We start from the raw sequence: 20,385 nt of genomic DNA on the forward strand, positions 1-20,385 counted from the left end.
CTCCATTCCTAAAAACACTCATCATTCCACCAATAAAAAATAAATATTCCTCCGTTAAATTAATTAAACCCCTGACACCAATTTCAGTTGGAACGTGACCAGTTTCTCTCGGAGAATGTCTCTGTTCTCAAAGCCGTGAGAATCCCAGATCTGATCCCAGCGCAGCGGGCCGATCCCTGGGGCCCTGATGACAACCCCCCTCTCACCTGAACAAACACTCTCCCTCTTCTCAGGCCCCCACCACGCGTCATCCCAAGAATGTTGCCGACACGGCACAGCAATCTCAACCATGCAATCAGGAAGGGCTTCTAATAATGCAATTAGTGATAGAATAACACAACATGGGACATGACTTATTATAGCCAGCTTAGTTTGAATTCCCTTCGAATCCTGATACACATCTACATTAGGATTGCCTGCCTATTTTGGAGCTGTGGTGTTGGAATGGAATGAAACCAATCTGCTTAAAGCACATCAAATAGCTTCGTTTCATGGAGATAATGTGGGGAAATCTCTTCTTTGGGGGGGAAACTGAAGACCATCAGCAGGTTGTTCTACTACCACCAGAACGAGTCATTCTAAACACATATTCCTCAATTACATGAATCAAAGATGAGGAGAATTATCATATGTGATAGGTGGGAATTAAGAAGGACATTTGGATGATTAAAGTCGTCTCCCTGTGCCAAGTCTTCCCCGTCACGCAGCGAAGTTGTTGCCACTACCCAGCTTTTCACCTTCAGTAATTGGCCAAGTGAAATGCCTGACATGGCTCCAGATAGACTGTCAAACTAAATCTACCTCAGCGGACAAATTAGTTTGCTTCCCCATGAACAGAATACCAGAGATACCTGTCCACTACATTTCAATTCCTGACTGTCAGCCCTGCAGAACACTGTGCTAGACAGGGATCTAGGGTAGAGTGGAGAGCGATCTAGGGTTTGAGTGGAGAGTGATCTAGGGTAAAGTGATGGTAGTGTGGAGAGTGATCTAGGCTAGAGAGGAGAGTGATCTAGGGTAGAGTGATGGTAGAGTGGAGAGTGATGTAGGGTAGAGTGGAGAGCGATCTAGGGTAGAGTGATGGTGGAGTGGAGAGCGATCTAGGGTAGAATGATGGTAGAGTGGAGAGCGATCAAGGGTAGAGTGGAGAGCGATCAAGGGTAGAGTGGAGAGTGATCTAGGGTAGAGTGATGGTAGAGTGGAGAGTGATCTAGGGTAGAGTGATGGTAGAGTGGAGAGTGATCTAGGGTAGAGTGATGGTAGAGTGGAGAGTGATCCAGGGTAGAGTGATGGTAGAGTGGAGAGTGATCTAGGGTAGAGTGACGGTAGAGTGGAGAGTGATCCAGGGTAGAGTGATGGTAGAGTGGAGAGTGATCTAGGGTAGAGTGATGGTAGAGTGGAGAGTGATCTAGGGTAGAGTGATGGTAGAGTGGAGAGTGATCCAGGGTAGAGTGATGGTAGAGTGGAGAGTGATCCAGGGTAGAGTGATGGGAGAGTGATCCAGGGTAGAGTGACGGTAGAGTGGAGAGTGATCTAGAGTAGAGTGATGATAGAGTGAAGAGTGATCTAGGGTAGAGTGATATGGTGAGCTGGGGTAGGAAACAGAAACAGTCTCCCGGACATGGGTTGGTCCTGGCTTTGATCCTGGGAAACACTTTCACTGGAAACTTTCATTTTCAGCCCATGGTTGAGCCCATGGTTGAGCCCATGGTTGAGCCCATGGTTGAAAATGCTCACCTTTCCTCCTTCGTTCCCTTTCACCAGATTCTAGGATGATAACAATACAGTACATGATGATATATGACCCTCAAACTAAACCCGGGACCATTTTTTCATTCTTCCCTTCTAATCAGGGACGGATTTAAACATGGGACACCAGGTGTGTGCAATTCATTTTCAGGAAAGACAGAAAATCAGCAGGCTCTGGACCTCGTAGGGTAAGAGTCGAGTAATGCTGATGTATGGGAATGAATGAACTGTGTTTGTTTTGTAAAGTGCTGTGTTTATTGAACTTGGTGAGTAGAGATGGGGGGAAGAATCACCCCAAAATATTAGTGAAAAAATAAATGTTTTCCTGCTATTACTCACCCATCATGTTGTAGAGACTCTGAGGTGCAAACTGCTTCGGCATTTTCTGCACCGCTTCTTTATAGACAGACAGAGCATCCTGTCATAGACGGGGAGGGCAGTTAGTCACAGTGTGTTTCATCAGTGTGTCACCATCCACAAAGCCTCTTCCTCACTGTCTAATGGAAAGGGCTTCAGGAAGATGAGTCTTTAGTCGGCTCTGTCATTTTGTCATAGATGAAGACTTAGTTCATTTGAGCAGTGGCTGAGCTCATATAAAGCCAAGGCCGGAAGCTTAAGCAAGTTTTCAGACAGCTAGTTTTCTCAAGAGCTTAAGTACACTATCACAGTATGCTATCAAACTACATTTGCTGTATACATCTTATCCATTGTATTTCTATGTTTCTGCCATGGCTCCACTGTACTGTGGTGTAGTGCACCTCTATACATTCTACACATTGGATTTCTATGTTTCTCCCATGGCTCCACTGTACTGTAGTGTAGTGCACCTCTATACATGCTATTCATTTTATTTCTACATCTCTGCCATTGCTCTGGTTCTAATGTACTGTATTGAAGTGTACTGTTATAGATTCTATCCATTGCATTTCTACATCTCAGCCACTGCCCTGTCTCCACTGTAGTGTGGAGTACTGTAGTATCATACCTCCTGCAGGCCCTGCTCGTGGAGCAGCTTGCCCAAGTTGTACAGGCAGCTGGTGACGGAGCTCTTGTGGGCATGGGGGTCCTTCAGGTTCTCATCTGGGATCTCAGCGCAGGTTACAAAGGTCCTCTTGGCCTCCTCCATACCGCCCTGGTTCATCAGGATGATGCCCGTGTTCAAGTAGGCCGCTGTGGGGTGACGAGAGGGCGCAGAGGAGGAGGAACAGAGGGAGAAGACGGGGTGGAGGGGGGGGGGGGATGAGGGAGAGAGAAAGTAGAGGATTAGAAATGGGGGAAGAGAGGGGGCAGAGGTGGAGGATTAGAGCAGGAAGAGAGGGGGGTAGAAATGGAGAAACAGGGGGGATAGATAGAAGCAGGGAAAGGTTTAGGGACAAGAAAGCAAATCACATTTTATTTGTCACATGCGTTGAATACAACAGGTGTAGACTTTACAGTGAAATGCGTACTTACTGTCACGTTGGTATAAAGGGTCGGGAGACAGGTGCAGGAATGCGTAATATGGGGTATTATTTCCCAAATGATACCGTGCCGTGTAAAGGCACGGGAACGAAGATCAAACAAACACATATTCAAAACACAGGGTAGAAACACAAACAAAAGAGCGAGGAGTACCTCGAATAAATACACAATCGCACAATGATACCACGTGGGACGAGACCCGTAATCATCTGTGCAATACACGAAAGCCAAAACAACACATCACAGGTATTCGCACGACCAACGGACTTTGGAACAATAATCGACCAGACAATGGTGAACAAAGGGCACACATATACAATTACTAATCAATGGGAATAGGGACCAGGTGTGCATAATGACAGTTCCGGAGGGATCCGTGACAGTTTGTGTGTGTGTGTGTGTGTGTGTGTGTGTGTGTGTGTGTGTGTGTGTGTGTGTGTGTGTGTGTGTATTTGAGTGTCAGTGTAGTATGTGTGAGTGTGTGAGTGTGTGGGTAGGGTCCAGAGAGGTTGAAAGAGAGGTTGATGGGAAAAACTGAGGAATTAACAAGTAACTCATGCAACCCAAATCCCCTGCTTTTCCCGTCCTCTGCTAGAGTCTGATACAGTGAAATATGTCTACACATTACATACGTGAGCAGTCAAGAGTTAGATTGACTTCCATTAGACTGTGGGCAGACGCATGCATGACAACTAATTCAGCATTAACACTGGGCCGTGATGAAAACCTGAATGTAACATTCCATTCATGTAATTGAATTAAACAAAGCCAGAGACAACCCATTAGGCAGGTCCCAGATCAGCTCCTTTCATCTCCACCGGCCGTGCCCCGATCACAATCACTTCAGCCCCGCAATACGCCATTTTAGGAAATGGTCTCTTAGCAATACTTACACGCCAGAGTTGGCCTGCTCCCAATGGCCAGCTTATAGTAATGCAGTGCCTCTGAGGGCCTGTGGTTCTCTTGAAGCAGCAAACCCCTGGTGGAAAGAAGAGCAGAATTATGGTTGAATGAAGCAGAGGAAAGAGAGGTCTACAGGGCAATCAGGGAAACCATCTGGCAACTCTGACTGTTTGGGTTTTAAATCTAATTGCAGCCTAACATTAGACGGTGTTTAGTGACACTCGGTTTATTTGGTTTATTTGTTAACCATCATTAATCTCAGAACGACACCTTCTTTAAAGGTGTGTCATGTCATGTAAACACAGAAATGTGTTTGTTGACAAAGGTGACTCTTCCTGTTTCTTGACAGGGGGACAGGGAGTAGAGAGAGGGGAAGAAAAACACTGTCAGGTGAGCGGGAAATGTGGGCCGGTTATGAGGCTTGGCACCTTTGACACCCAGAGGATTAATGTGGGTATTAGAACTGCCTTCATGTTTTCCCAGAGCCCCGCAAATCATGATGAATGAAATCACTGTCAAGGGGAACAGGATCCCATCTGGGGATAAAACAACCCATTTCCTCTCTCTCCCCCCCCCCCCCCCCCCCTCTCTCTCTCTCTCTCTCTCTCTCTCTCTCTCTCTCTCTCTCCCCCCCTCTCTCTCTCTCTCCACCCCCCCCCTCTCTCTCTCTCTCTCTCTCTCTCTCTCTCTCTCTCTCTCTGCCCCTAGCCTCTCCCTCTCTCTCTCTCTCCCTCTCTCTCTGCCCCTAGCCTCTCCCTCTCTCTCTCTCTCTCTCTCTCTCTCTCTCTGCCCCTAGCCTCTCCCCCTCTCCCTCTATCCCCTGTTATTCTCCCTGTCTGTCTAAGCAGTATTGATGGATGGTAGCTTTCATGGCCCTTCATCCTTGTTGAGGTAGTGGAGAGATGACACATCTCACACTCACAGATTATACAACATGTCAGCCATGTTTCCCCGGTAATACAGGGCATTCCGGTACGCCCTCTCCGCCTCTGCCATCTTGCCCTGGTTCTTCAGGACATTTCCCAAGTTGCCCCATGCTAACAAAGAGAGACAGGTGTCTGTCAAGTGCATACAGGTATCGTGTAATGGAAAGATCTTTAGTTTTGCATTTATGAGGAAAGATTACAAATCATTTATGACATATACTTTATTCTTTATGGGCCTATTTGTCAGCCATAGATTAAGCCTAGTCCTGGACCTAGAATAATATAGAACTGAAAACATTTTCTAATCTACATGAGAGTGATGTAATTCTCAGGCCTAACTTTATCACAGTGGGACTAAAGTACCAAACCAAAGGCCCATATTCCAGAATGTGTTGGTTAGTCAACAGTCTCCTCCACACTACCTTTAGCAGGGTTAACACTGATCCCTGACTTGTAGAGCATCTCCTCGTTGCTCCAGTCCCTGTTCCTCAGCACCGTCTTGATGCCGTACAGCAGCACCAGGCCTGCGCACAGACCCAGCAGCACGACCCTGGGGCCCCTGGTTCTCAGCCTGACGTACAGGGCCCGGATCCCCACCGCCACCAGCAGACAGAAGCCCATGCTGGGTATGTACAGCAGCCTCTCGGCCACCACGAAGCCCACATAGAAGAAGAGGTTTGTGGCCGGGAGGAAGGGCAGCGAGAGTAGGCCCAGGGAGAAGACCACCACGTTCTCCGTGGCGGGGAGGGTGGCAAGGGAGGGGAGGGAGGGGTGGGTAGTCCGAGGGGAACATTGGTAGGTTTTGGTGAACCCATTCCCATTGAGGGTGGTTTTCCCATTGGTCTTTGGAGAGCCCTGCTCTGAGTTTATGTTGTGATTGCCGTCTGGAGGATGGTAGCTGTGCCCATTGGTGAGGGCCTTCCCGTTCGCCAAGTGAGCTTTCCCATTGGTCTCCTTGGCCTTGGAGTCGGGGCTGCTACTGCTACGGAGGCCATACCAGGCCAGGAGAGTAAATCCAGCATAGAAGGCCACGGTGTGAAGGTTCCTCCAATCAGCAAAGGTCTTGATTAGCGGTAGAGCGTCCATGGACCAATCGAAGCTGAGCTGGACAGGGCATAGGAGGAGCCAGGCGTTGGCGGCGGGCAGGTAGAGGAAGGTCAGAGTTCGCGTGAGAAGGTGCGGCGAATCGGCCGCCGGGTTGTCTGAGTTGGAGAAGTTGGGGGGCTTGTTACCCATCCAGTAGAGACGAGCAGCCAGGAGAAGCACGCCCCAGGAGATCAACACACTCAGACTCAGCAGTACAGTGGTGTTCCTCTTCTGTAGGAGAGAGAAAACATTATAGGAATGCTATGGGAACTACCATGGGACTTGTGTGAAATGTTCAGGGAACTTTTAGAAAACTTTAGCATTCTGAAAACGTTCCTGCTCTCATTCTGGGAATGTATTGGTAACTAGAAATAGTTTATTGGGCTAATACTAAGTAAAGTCTATTAGACAAAGTAGTAGATATTTTCTTTAACACAGAAGAATTTGGTGTTGGTTTATTTGGTGTGTATTCATATACATCAGTGCAAAATGTAGAATTTTGATTTAAATCTTGACCATGTGAAAGGTCGATGACCTCTATGATTTCACATCGCGAGGAATTTCTAGAATAGAACTGTTTAGAAATGAGGAATGAAATGGAAGGAATGTTTTTGCAAAAGCTGTCCAGGACACAAGCCGTTTTCATGTGCAATTGACACAGCCAAGCGCTCTGGGTATTATTGGCAAGTCCTCTGAAAAGAGTATCTAAGACGGCCAGAAATAATATGGCTCTGTTGCTACACAAACACAGAAAGCATTTTTTGAGAAATTAAGCATTGATAGCACTGAGAGACTAAATGGGGCATATTAACACTTCACATTCATCAGAAAACAGAATTGTGGGAATCTTTATCAAATGACCCTCCATGTTGGAGTCACCTCTATTCATATGTTTCAGTTTGATTTAATAGAATAATGCCCTAAAGGACAAGGATTCTTCTCATTTGACGGGTGGGATGAGAAATACTGGTAGGCTAGGTCAACTCCAGGTGAACATATGCTATTACTGCCCAATAAAGTAGCTGTGAAATGCAATGTCAATGTGTGTTAAACTCATACCTACATTAATTACAGTTAGGCCAGTTAGGCCTATGCACATTCAAATATACATTTCAATTCATTTCTTTTAATTGAACCAGGCTTTTCCTGGTTAAATCAAGGTTAAATAAAAATGAACAAGCTGAGAAAACCACTACCTCACCATTCCCCACGCACTCCTTTAGATCAATTGACCTCAACATTTTGGAGCACTGGTGCCAGTGGAGTTTTTAACAGTTTCCTTTGCCCCTATAAAGACATGTCAAATAAACAGAACACCTACTATACGTGACCAATAGACCACGACACTGGACCCTACTACCAACTGCATACGATGACATCACGGGTGCACTGTGTTTCTCTCATTCTTATTCCGTTCATCCATCTTCCTGTAAAGTAATGCCTCTAAATTAGATCTAGAACAGATCTGTCCATGTATTGTAGCATGGTGTCTTGTATGCCCAAATAGGCTATGTGTTTAGACTAGCTAAGTCCCTTGAGTGCAATTTGACTGCACAACTCAGGCCTTGGGTGGCTTCCGAAATGGCACCCTAATCCATACATAGTGTAGGGAATAGGGTGCCATGTCAGATTCTGCCCTAGTGCATGCTGGGAGAAGTAGAGCGGGGAGGGCCTGATTCAGATTGTTGGCCCATTTCAGTAGAGTGGAGAGTGATGTTTAATCAGCTCAGAGCTCACTGTGTCGGTATGTAGATTCTGTTTACAGCTATAAGAGGATTAATGCCGTAGCATGATCAGCATCAGCAACACCTTCCACTGGCCTGTCACCACGTTCAGCTTTCAGCTCCATCAGGGACCTTACTGTAGTTAGACCAGGACTTGTAACTTCAAAACTTCATTACTACTGCCAAATGTTACTAACCCATCCCCTCATGAACTTCTCAGAGGAAAATGGACTTTAAGAGAGATTGTTTGCTATTTTTACAGTTCCTAATGGCTTTATGAATACATATCTGGCATAGGAATTAAGACCTTTTTTGGCATGTTAGGCTCATAAAAATCTGGGAATTTTATTTTTTGATGAATAGATTAGAGCACTACTCAAATCAAAAAAGGCTGAAGCAGAAAGCAGCCAGGGGACAACTGTATGATAAGTAGAGAACTGTATGATAAGTAGAGAACTGTATGATAAGTAGAGAACTGTATGATAAGTAGAGAACTGTATGATAAGTAGAGAACTGTATGATAAGTAGAGAACTGTATGATAAGTAGAGAACTGTATGATAAGTAGAGAACTGTATGATGAGTAGAGAACTGTATGATAAGTAGAGAACTGTATGATGAGTAGAGAACTGTATGATAAGTAGAGAACTGTATGATAAGTAGAGAACTGTATGATAAGTAGAGAACTGTATGATGAGTAGAGAACTGTATGATAAGTAGAGAACTGTATGATAAGTAGAGAACTGTATGATAAGTAGAGAACTGTATGATAAGTAGAGAACTGTATGATAAGTAGAGAACTGTATGATAAGTAGACAACTGTATGATAAGTAGAGAACTGTATGATGAGTAGAGAACTGTATGATAAGTAGAGAACTGTAGGATGAGTAGAGAACTGTATGATAAGTAGAGAACTGTATGATAAGTAGAGAACTGTATGATAAGTAGAGAACTGTATGATGAGTAGAGAACTGTATGATAAGTAGAGAACTGTAGGATAAGTAGAGAACTGTAGGATAAGTAGAGAACTGTATGATAAGTAGAGAACTGTATGATAAGTAGAGAACTGTATGATAAGTAGAGAACTGTATGATAAGTAGAGAACTGTATGATAAGTAGAGAACAGCGCAAATATTATTTCACTTTGTTTTACAGGGTCACACTCCTGGGCCCATATTCAGAGTAGGAGTGCTGATCAGTTTAGTCTTTTATATCATAATGAATACGATTATATGGACACGGAGGAGCCTGATCCTAGATCAGCACTCTGACTCATACCTTGTGAATACGGACAGGTCAGCAACACTTTAAAGTTTAGAGTTACGTTGCTATGGTTACAGAAGGTTGTCCGGTCACATCCTTGACCCCCCCCAATTCTGGCTAATTAAATCACATCTGTCTAGACTTAGGGGTCACCGCAGTCCGGAAGAGAGAGGCTGCAGCTGTGAAAGGAATGTATTGACACATATACCAGTTGAACAGAACATATTGCTCTCTCTCAGGAGAAAGTTGGGGAAACTATTTACTTCAAGCCTGCAGGTATAACGCATTATGATGCAGTCTGAATGCATTATAAGACTTGTCATAAGCATGCATGGCCCCCTTATGATGTATTGTGATCTCATAATCCAGTTTATCATAATCCGTTGGTCTGATGGTCTAAAGAAGAAATGTCATTCATTTGGATGAATCTGTATGGATGCTTTTAAAATATAATATAGGCTTCCTACTGTCCACACAGAGACCAGGGAGTCTTCTCTTCTCCCTACTGTACAGTACAGACAGAGAGTGTGGCTTCCATCCACACACCAGCCTCCAGTGAACTCTGGCTGAACCTGTGGGGGTGGCATGAGAGCTGTGTGTGTGTGTGTCTGTGTGTGTAAGTGTTTTCATCACAATCTCACCAGGCCTTTGAACATTTCAGGCTGTTTCGCAATTACAGACCTAATTTACTCCCTACTTTAAATTAGGTTACAAAGTAAATATAAAATCATCTCAGAGCACCACAGAGATGAGTAGACTGAGTATGAGTGTTATCCCCAGCATGACATAGGCAGCCAGGCAGCTGCACAGCCTAGGTCTCTAGTGCTCATCCTCTTTTCACACTCCTAAACCGCACCGAGTCATGCCGAGCCGAGCCATGCCGAGCTGAGCTCTACTGCACTGGCCTGGTCACGCATCTACCATAGTTACGGTTGTCACGCTGCAAAGGTCAATGTGAACAGAAAGGATCAGAGCCAGAACAGTATGACTCCGGTTGGCACGGCAGTATGAAAATGGTTAGTCTCATTGCCAAAGAATGATGTTGTACAGTTTAAACCTGATGGATTATTTCTCAAACAATGTCAATGTGTTCCTAACTGTAAACAGAGAAAATCCCCTTTAAAAGTGTCAGTAGCCTACAGTTCAGCTGGAAGTAACGTACACTCAGTATATCAAATCAGATATATTCATAAGCACATAAACATAGCCCCAGTTAACTCTCAACAGAGAGCTCAGAGAGAAACTATTTTCAAATAGTCCTGCTCAGCGAAGGTTATGACCATACTAGTGCGTACGAGTTTTTGAAACCTGCATTTCCAATTACCCTTAAATTAGGACTAAGGAGTTTATTAGGATTGACTTGTCCTGGACAATAGACATGCTTCATTTGCTGGGCCTTCACTTCAGAACTGAGAGTGTGAGACAATTTCATCTCTCTGAGGAGGAGAAGATTTCCTTTGAGATGAGGTACATGTGACTGTGAGATAAACCAATTACAGAAAATCTGTGTTTTCAGTCTTCTCTTTCTGTGGAAACATATCAAATATGACCGGGGAGATTTGAAGATTTTTGGTCTGAAGGGATTAAGAAAATCAGAGGGAAGAATTGTATATTGATTTCTGAACCAGAAAGCAGACACACAAAGGAAGAGGCTATGTATTTTTACACAGAGGAGATGAGGTTATTGATGGGATCGTCTTGCTCTTCTTGTCTGGGGAAAATGCTGTATGAAAAATTCAATCTGGCTCCATTTCACCTTCCAGTAGGTTTCCTCTCCCAATTCCCCAATCTTGCCTTAATTAACTTGAAGATCAATCTCGGACTCAAAAGGCCAAAGCCGCGGTCTGTCGACGTTGATGGCGATTCCTCAATCAGGGTAAATTGAGACAAAATGGTCGCTCAATTTTCCTTAAATTCTGAGTGAGAGTCTGAAACTCCACCAAATTCCTCTAAAGCACTATGAAGATAAACTCACCTGCACTTTTTTCTATTACGAACTTCAATCTTTCTCTGTGTATCATTCTATTTCACAACTCATCTGGCTATTCTGTGAAAAATGACTTTGCAAAAATAACTTTACAAATAACATTTGACTTAATTTTATGTGGATTGATTTGATGTGATTGGATTCTAGAGGTACAGTCGAAGTCACCCAGGGCAATGCTAGGATCATTGATGATTTATCTGTTTGAGTTAGAGTTACTTTATTTCCAGCGTCAGAGCAGCTCTCTCATTGGAGCTCATAAGATCTGTGGCTGGTTAAAAGAGCCAGAATAATCCCCTGCAGCATGTCAAAGCTGCAGTCCCACTCGGGCAAAGGCTTTCATCTAAACCCTGCGCTCTCCACAGATCTCACACACTGTGGATTATTACTGCTCTCTTCACTACATAAGACCTCTCTGCTTTCCATCCGCATGGGCACTGTCCCTCCCTCTCCCTTTCTCGCTCTCCCTCCATCTCCCTCCCTCTCTCTCTCCGTGTCTCTCTCTCTCTCTCTCTCTCTCCGTGTCTCTCTCCGTGTCTCTCTCTCTGTCTCTCTCTCTCTCTTTCCCTCTCCCTCTGTCCCTCTCTCTCCCTGTCTCTCTCTTTCCCTCTCCCTCTGTCCCCCCCTCTCCCTGTCTCTCTCTCCCTCTCTCCCTATCTCTCTTTTAAAACGACATGGTGACCAGCCCATTCTTATCTCCTCATTGTGTTTGTCATTCATCATTAGCCATGTTCAAACATTGTCCTCTGCTGCGTGTGGTCCTCTTATACCCATCGTACTGTTATTAGTGTCTGTTGGCGCTGTTCAATACGTGTTTGAAGACACAGCGGGATTAGGTTGACATTAGTTGACTCCCATAAAGCTGCCTGTGGACTGACAGAAAGCAGCAGGGGGAAAGAGCCTATGGACTTCCTCTATAAAGTCATGTCCCGTTTACACTCCTCATCCTCCTCATAAATCCTCCTTGTATATGAGCCTTGGTTGGGCCTTCTTGGACCATACGATTTTAGTTAGAGTTAAAACAGTAACATTGGGTATGATATCCAGGCCACTGTTGCACTCCTATCCCTAGCCAGATGCTTACAATGCTTGACATGGCATCGCTGCCACTATATCTGGGTGTAGGATGAAGTTGTCCCTCGTTTCTCCACTACTCAGAGACTGTTAAGATGGCGCTGAAGAGGATGGCTGACGTTTTACATGCCTGCAACTAATTTTGCTTTTTTTTTTTTTTTTTTAAATTGCGTTGTTTGTAACTTATTTTTTTAAACTTATTTTGTACATAATGTTGCTGCTTCCGTCTCTTATTCCCGAAAATAACTTCTGGACATCAGAACCGGGATTACTCTCCCGGGAACAGGCCCAGATCCCCGTCATTTGCGTGAAGAAAATACTCTGATGGCACAGGCCCAGATCCCCGTCATTTGCGTGAAGAAAATACGGAGGAAAAAAGGACGCAGATCGGGCTGCCTTTTGAGAATCTGTTGGCGAGCAAGTAAACTCCCACTGCCATCAATTCTACTTGCTAACATGCAATCATTGGAAAATAAAATTGATGACCTATGATTAAGATTATCCTACCCAGATGGCGCAGTGGTTCAGGGCGCTGTACTGCAGATCCAGCTGTGCCATCAGAGTCCCTGGGTTCGCGCCCAGGCTCTGTCGTAACCGGCCGCGACCGGGAGGTCCGTGGGGTGATGCACAATTGGCCTAGAGTCGTCCGGGTTAGGGAGGGATTGGTCGGTAGGGATGTCCTTGTTTCCCTCCTGTGGCGGGCCGGGCGCAGTGCGCGCTAACCAAGGTTGCCAGGTGCACGGTGTAGCCTCCGACACATTGGTGCGGCTGGCTTCCGGGTTGGATGCGCGCTGTGTTAAGAAGCAGTGCGGCTGGTTGGGTTGTGTATCGGAGGATGCATGACTTTCAACCTTCGTCTCTCCCGAGCCCGTACGGGAGTTGTAGCGATGAGACAAGATAGTAGCTACTACAACAATTGGATACCACGAAATTGGGGAGAAAAAGGGGTAAAAAAAAAAAAATGTAACAACAAAAAAACAGGACATTAAGAACTGTAATATCTTATGTTTCACTGAGACGTGGCTGAGCGATGACACGGATAAAATAGAGCTGGAGGGATTTTAAATGCACCAGCAGAACAGAGAATATACGTCTGGTAAGACGAGTGGTGGGAGTGTGTGTCTTTTTGTCAATAACAGCTGGTGCGCAATGTCTAATATTAAAGAAGTCTCGAGGTATTACTTGCCTGAGGTAGAGTCTCATCTATATTATTCGTAGCCGTCTATTTACCACCACAGACCGATGCTGGCACTAAGACCGCACTCAACCAACTCTATAAGGCCAACTCTATAAGCAAACTAGAAAATGCTCACCCAGAAGCGGCGCTCCTAGTGGCCGGGGACTTTAATGCAGGGAAACTTAAATCAGTTTTCAGAAACTTAAATAAAAATTTTACCAGCATGTCACATGTGCAACCAGAGGAGGAAAAAAAACTATAGACCACCTTTACTCCAAGCTTACAAGCAAAAACTAAAGCAGGAAGTACCAGTGACTCGCTCAATATGAAAGTGGTCAGATGACGCTACAGGATTGTTTTGCTAGCACTGACTGGAATATGTTCACAGATTCATCCAATGGCATTGAGGAGTATACCACCTCAGTCATCGGCTTCATCAATAAGTGCATCGACGACATTGTCCCCACAGTGACCGTACATACAGTTGAAGTCGGAAGTTTACATACACCTTAGCCAACTACATTTAAACTCGGTTTTTCACAATTCCTAAATCTTAAATCTAAGACCTTGTCTTAGGTCAGTTAGGATCACCACTTTATTTTAAGAATGTGAAATGTCAGAATAATAGTAGAGAGAATGATTTATTTCAGCCTTTATTTCTTTCATCACATTCCCAGTGGGTCAGACGTTACATACACTCAATTAGTGTTTGGTAGCATTGCCTTTAAATTGTTTAACTTGCGTCAAACGTTTCAGATAGCCTTCCACAAGCTTCCCACAGTAAGTTGGGTGAATTTTGGCCCATTCCCCCTGACAGAGCTGGTGGAACTGAGTCAGGTTTGTAGACCTCCTTACTAGCACACGCTTTTTCAGTTCTGCCCACAAATGTTTTATAGAGTTGAAGTCAGGGCTTTGTGATGGCCACTCCAATATCTTGACTCTGTTGTCCTTAAGCCATTTTGCCACAACTTTGGAAGTATGCTTGGGGTCATTGTCCATTTGGAAAACGCATTTGCGACCAAGCTTTAACTTCCTGACTGATGTCTTGAGATGTTGCTTCAATATATCCACCTAGTTTTCCACCTCATGATGCCATCTATTTTGTGAAGTGCACCAGTCCCTCCTGCAGCAAAGCACCCCCAAAACATGATGCTGCCACCCCCGTGCTTCACGGTTGGGATGGTGTTCTTCGGCTTGCAAGCCTCCCACTTTTCCTCCAAACATAGCGATGGTCATTATGGCCAAACAGTTATATTTTTGTTTCATCAGACCAGGGGACATTTCTACAAAAAGTCAGATCGTTGTCCCCATGTGCAGTTGCAAACCGTAGCCTGGCTTTTTTAGGACTTGTTTTACTGTGGATATAGATACTTTTGTACCAGTTTCCTCCAGCATCTTCACAAGGTCCTTTGCGGTTGTTCTGCACTTTTCGCACCAAAGTACGTTCATCTCTAGGAGACAGAACGCGTCTCCTTCCTGAGCGGTATGACAGCTGCGTGGTCTCATGGTGTTTATACTTGCATACTATTGTTTATACAGATGAATGTGAACCTTCAGGCATTTGGAAATTACTCCCAAGGATGAACCAGACTTGTGGAGGTTTACAATTTTTTTTCTGAGGCACCACCTCTTTGCTTGACATGATGGGAAAATCAAAAGAAATGAGCCAAGACCTCCACAAGTCTGGACTCAATCTCAATCTCAATCGCACTCCACACTGCCCTTTCCCACCTGGACAAAAGGAATACCTATGTGAGAATGCTGTTCATTGACTACAGCTCAGCGTTCAACACCATAGTACCTACAAAGCTCATCACTAAGCTATGGACCCTGGGACTAAACACCTCCCTCTGCAACTGGATCCTGGACTTCCTGACGGGCCGCCCCCAGGTGGTAAGGGTAGGCAACAACCCATCTGCCACCCTCATCCTCAACACTGGGGCCCCTCCTGTACTACCTGTTCACCCACGACTGCGTAAAGACAGTCGTAAAGAGGGCACGACAAAACCTTTTCCCCCTCAGGAGACTGAAAAGATTTGGCATGGGTCCCCAGATCCTCAAAATGTTCTACAGCTGCACCATCGAGAGCATCCTGACCGGTTGCATCACCGCCTGGTATGGCAACTGCTCGGCATCTGACCGTAAGGCGCTACAGAGGGTAGTGCGTACTGCCCAGTGCATCACTGGGGCCAAGCTTCCTGCCATCCAGGACCTATATAATAGGCTGTATCAGAGGAAAGCCCATAAAATTGTCAGAGACTACAGTCACCCAAGACATAGACTGTTTTCTCTGCTACCACACGGCAAGCGGTACCGGAGCACCAAGTCTAGGACCAAAAGGCTCCTTAACAGCTTCTACCCCCAAGCCATAAGACTGCTGAACAATTAATCAAATGGCCACCGGACTATTACATCGACCCTCCCAACCCTCCATTTGTTTTGTACACTGCTGCTACTCACTGCTGTTTATTATCAATGCATAGTCACTTCACCCCTACCTACATGTACAAATGACCTCTAACCAGTACCCCTGCACACTGACTTGGTACCGGTACCCCCTGTATATAGCCTCCACACTGACTTGGTACCGGTACCCCCTGTATATAGCCTCCACACTGACTCGGTACCGGTACCCCCTGTATATAGCCTCCACATTGACTCTGTACCGGTACCCCCTGTATATAGCCTCCACACTGACTCGGTACCGGTACCCCCTGTATATAGCCTCCACATTGACTCTGTACCGGTACCCCCTGTATATAGCCTCCACACTGACTCTGTACCGGTACCCCCTGTATATAGCCTCCACACTGACTCGGTACCGGTACCCCCTGTATATAGCCTCCACATTGACTCTGTACCGGTACCCCCTGTATATAGCCTCCACACTGACTCGGTACCGGTACCCCCTGTATATAGCCTCCACACTGACTCGGTACCGGTACCCCCTGTATATAGCCTCCACACTGACTCGGTACCGGTACCCCCTGTATATAGCCTCCACACTGACTCGGTACCGGTGCCCCCTGTATATAGCCTCCACACTGACTCGGTACCGGTACCCCCTGTATATAGCCTCCACACTGACTCGGTACTGGTACCCCCTGTATATAGCCTCCACACTGACTCTGTACCGGTACCCCCTGTATATAGCCTCCACACTGACTCTGTACCGGTACCCCCTGTATATAGCCTCCACACTGACTCTGTACCGGTACCCCCTGTATATAGCCTCCACACTGACTCGGTACTGGTACCCCCTGTATATAGCCTCCACACTGACTCTGTACCGGTACCCCCTGTATATAACCTCCACACTGACTCGGTACCGGTACCCCCTGTATATAGCCTCCACATTGACTCGGTACCGGTACCCCCTGTATATAGCCTCCACATTGACTCTGTACCGGTACCCCCTGTATATAGCCTCCACATTGACTCTGTACCGGTACCCCCTGTATATAGCCTCCACATTGACTCTGTACCGGTACCCCCTGTATATAGCCTCCACATTGACTCGGTACCGGTGCCCCCTGTATATAGCCTCCACATTGACTCGGTACCGGTGCCCCCTGTATATAGCCTCCACATTGACTCGGTACCGGTACCCCCTGTATATAGTCTCCACACTGACTCGGTACCGGTACCCCCTGTATATAGTCTCCACACTGACTCTGTACCGGTACCCCCTGTATATAGCCTCCACACTGACTCGGTACCGGTACCCCCTGTATATAGCCTCCACACTGACTCGGTACCGGTACCCCCTGTATATAGCCTCCACACTGACTCGGTACCGGTACCCCCTGTATATAGTCTCCACACTGACTCTGTACCGGTACCCCCTGTATATAGCCTCCACATTGACTCGGTACCGGTACCCCCTGTATACAGCCTCCACACTGACTCGGTACCGGTACCCCCTGTATATAGCCTCCACACTGACTCGGTACCGGTACCCCCTGTATATAGCCTCCACACTGACTCGGTACCGGTACCCCCTGTATATAGCCTCCACACTGACTCTGTACCGGTACCCCCTGTATATAGCCTCCACACTGACTCGGTACCGGTACCCCCTGTATATAGCCTCCACACTGACTCGGTACCGGTACCCCCTGTATATAGCCTCCACACTGACTCGGTACCGGTACCCCCTGTATATAGCCTCCACACTGACTCTGTACCGGTACCCCCTGTATATAGCCTCCACACTGACTCGGTACCGGTACCCCCTGTATATAGCCTCCACACTGACTCGGTACCGGTACCCCCTGTATACAGCCTCCACACTGACTCGGTACCGGTACCCCCTGTATATAGCCTCCACACTGACTCGGTACCGGTACCCCCTGTATATAGCCTCCACACTGACTCGGTACCGGTACCCCCTGTATATAGCCTCCACACTGACTCGGTACCGGTACCTCCTGTATATAGCCTCCACACTGACTCGGTACCGGTACCCCCTGTATATAGCCTCCACACTGACTCGGTACCGGTACCCCCTGTATATAGCCTCCACACTGACTCGGTACCGGTACCCCCTGTATATAGCCTCCACACTGACTCGGTACCGGTACCCCCTGTATATAGCCTGCACACTGACTCGGTACCGGTACCCCCTGTATATAGCCTCCACACTGACTCGGTACCGGTACCCCCTGTATATAGCCTCCACACTGACTCGGTACCGGTACCCCCTGTATATAGCCTCCACACTGACTCGGTACCGGTACCCCCTGTATATAGCCTCCACACTGACTCGGTACCGGTACCCCCTGTATATAGCCTCCACACTGACTCGGTACCGGTACCCCCTGTATATAGCCTGCACACTGACTCGGTACCGGTACCCCCTGTATATAGCCTCCACACTGACTCGGTACCGGTACCCCCTGTATATAGCCTCCACACTGACTCGGTACCGGTACCCCCTGTATATAGCCTCCACACTGACTCGGTACCGGTACCCCCTGTATATAGCCTCCACACTGACTCTGTACCGGTACCCCCTGTATATAGCCTCCACACTGACTCGGTACCGGTACCCCCTGTATATAGCCTGCACACTGACTCGGTACCGGTACCCCCTGTATATAGCCTGCACACTGACTCGGTACCGGTACCCCCTGTATACAGTCTCGTTATTGTTATGTTATTGTGTTACTTTTTATTATTTTTTACCTTAGTTTATTTGGTAAATATTTTCTTAACTCTTCTTGAACTGCACTGTTGGTTAAGGGCTTGTAAGTAAGCATTTCACGGTAAGGTCTACACTTGTTGTATTCAGCGCATGTGACAAAACAAGTTTGATTTGATTTGAACGGGATCTTAAGCACTTACAAATTTATAACATATTGTACGAATTGTAATTCGTAACATATCATATGGGATGGATGACGTTCTACACAATTGTGTACAATTTTTAGGGGACTTACTTTCAAAGCTACTGGCAGAAATGATACAAAACTTTTGTAGCATCACTTTAAGGTAAGGATTGGGGGAGAAAGCTGATCCTAGATCTGTACCGAGGGGAAACTTCACCCGGAGTATCACCTCTGTGTTGATGCAGTCCATGGGCCAATGCTTTTGATGGAACTCTGATGTCATCAACCAGGGACATCCAGGCCATTTACACTTCTCTTAACACGTTGGGCCTTTGGTCCTGACTAGGTACATTCCCCCAGTTAATCAGACAGGACTAGGGTCCGGCCTTCAGTGGCTGACTTTGATGAAGGGACCTTATTACTGAATACCACTCACTATAAAGGCTGAAGTGGCACTAGCACGGGGACACATAATGGGACAGGTCATAGGTTCACATCCCCCACTGGGATGGAGGGACCTCTGGACCACCCTGCTTCTCTCTGGGATTTCTGTCTATAGAGAAATAGAGAGGCTGAACCAGTGTTGTCAGGCAACTAAAGGGAAGCCAAACATTATCCATCACTTTACTTGAGATATGACACTTTGTTAGACCTACTAGCCAGCAGATAGATTGTTACATTACATTAACTGATGACACACTGCTCTTTCATGCACATTGTTGTAGTTGTAGAAATAAGTAGCCTTCCCCACTTCTGTAGACATGCCACTAAGTACAGAACGTGTGAGACTCCTCAGCTCTGGCACAAACAAACACATACACAGATCAAAAAAGAGCGAGAAAGAGAGAAAGCGAGTGAGTGAGAGGGAATTACCACCGCAGGCATCATTTCACAGCTGAACGCCTCTGTGGAGGATAATTGCCACGGCATTCATCAAGCGGTCGTCAACCGCCGTCGTGCTAATCTGCAGCCCCGGGCCTCATTGAGACAAACGAGGGAATCTACTGTTTCTGTCACACTTTAATTACATGCCAAGAAAGGGAACATCCAACCATATGCAGGGTCCTTCGCCCCGTGCATCCTCTTAAGTAGGGCCCAGAGTTTCTCCTGACCACATGACCTAACGAGGAAATTATAAAAACTCTGGACCCTAATTACAGTACTATAGAGACCCTAGTTACAGTAGTATAAGGACCTTTAGTTACAGTACTATAGAGACCCTAGTTACAGTACTATAGAGACCCTAGTTACAGTACTATAGAGACCCTAGTTACAGTAGTATAGAGACCCTAGTTACAGTAGTATAGAGACCCTAGTTGTAGTATTATAGGGACCCTAGTTACAGTATTATAGAGACCCTAGTTACAGTATTATAGAGACCCTAGTTACAGTATTATAGAGACCCTAGTTACAGTATTAAAGATACCCTAGTTACAGTACTATAGAGACCCTAGTTACAGTACTATAGAGACCCTAGTTACAGTATTATAGAGACCCTAGTTACAGCATTATAGAGACCCTAGTTACAGTAGTATAGAGACCCTAGTTACAGTATTATAGAGACCCTAGTTACAGTACTATAGAGACCCTAGTTACAGTATTATAGAGACCCTAGTTACAGTAGTATAGAGACCCTAGTTACAATATTGTAGGGACCCTAGTTACAGTATTATAGAGACCCTACTTACAGTACTATAGAGACCCTAGTTA

At 46.1% G+C, this 20,385-nt stretch overlaps 1 protein-coding gene across 1 annotated transcript in view; it reads right to left on the reverse strand.

The window, feature by feature from the left end:
* Positions 1-20,385, reverse strand: part of LOC110499846 (protein O-mannosyl-transferase TMTC2-like) — an 86,667-nt gene that overhangs the window by 19,322 nt on the left and 46,960 nt on the right. The window contains exons 3-7 of the mRNA XM_036957103.1: positions 5,462-6,356; positions 5,036-5,150; positions 4,104-4,189; positions 2,735-2,919; positions 2,089-2,167 (exon numbers count right to left, since the gene is read on the reverse strand). Coding sequence (XP_036812998.1) covers positions 2,089-2,167; positions 2,735-2,919; positions 4,104-4,189; positions 5,036-5,150; positions 5,462-6,356 — 1,360 coding nt within the window. The remainder of the gene's footprint in view (positions 1-2,088; positions 2,168-2,734; positions 2,920-4,103; positions 4,190-5,035; positions 5,151-5,461; positions 6,357-20,385) is intronic.

This window comes from Oncorhynchus mykiss, chromosome 21, assembly GCF_013265735.2.
Source record: "Oncorhynchus mykiss isolate Arlee chromosome 21, USDA_OmykA_1.1, whole genome shotgun sequence".
In the NCBI taxonomy this organism is placed as follows: Eukaryota; Metazoa; Chordata; class Actinopteri; order Salmoniformes; family Salmonidae; genus Oncorhynchus; species Oncorhynchus mykiss.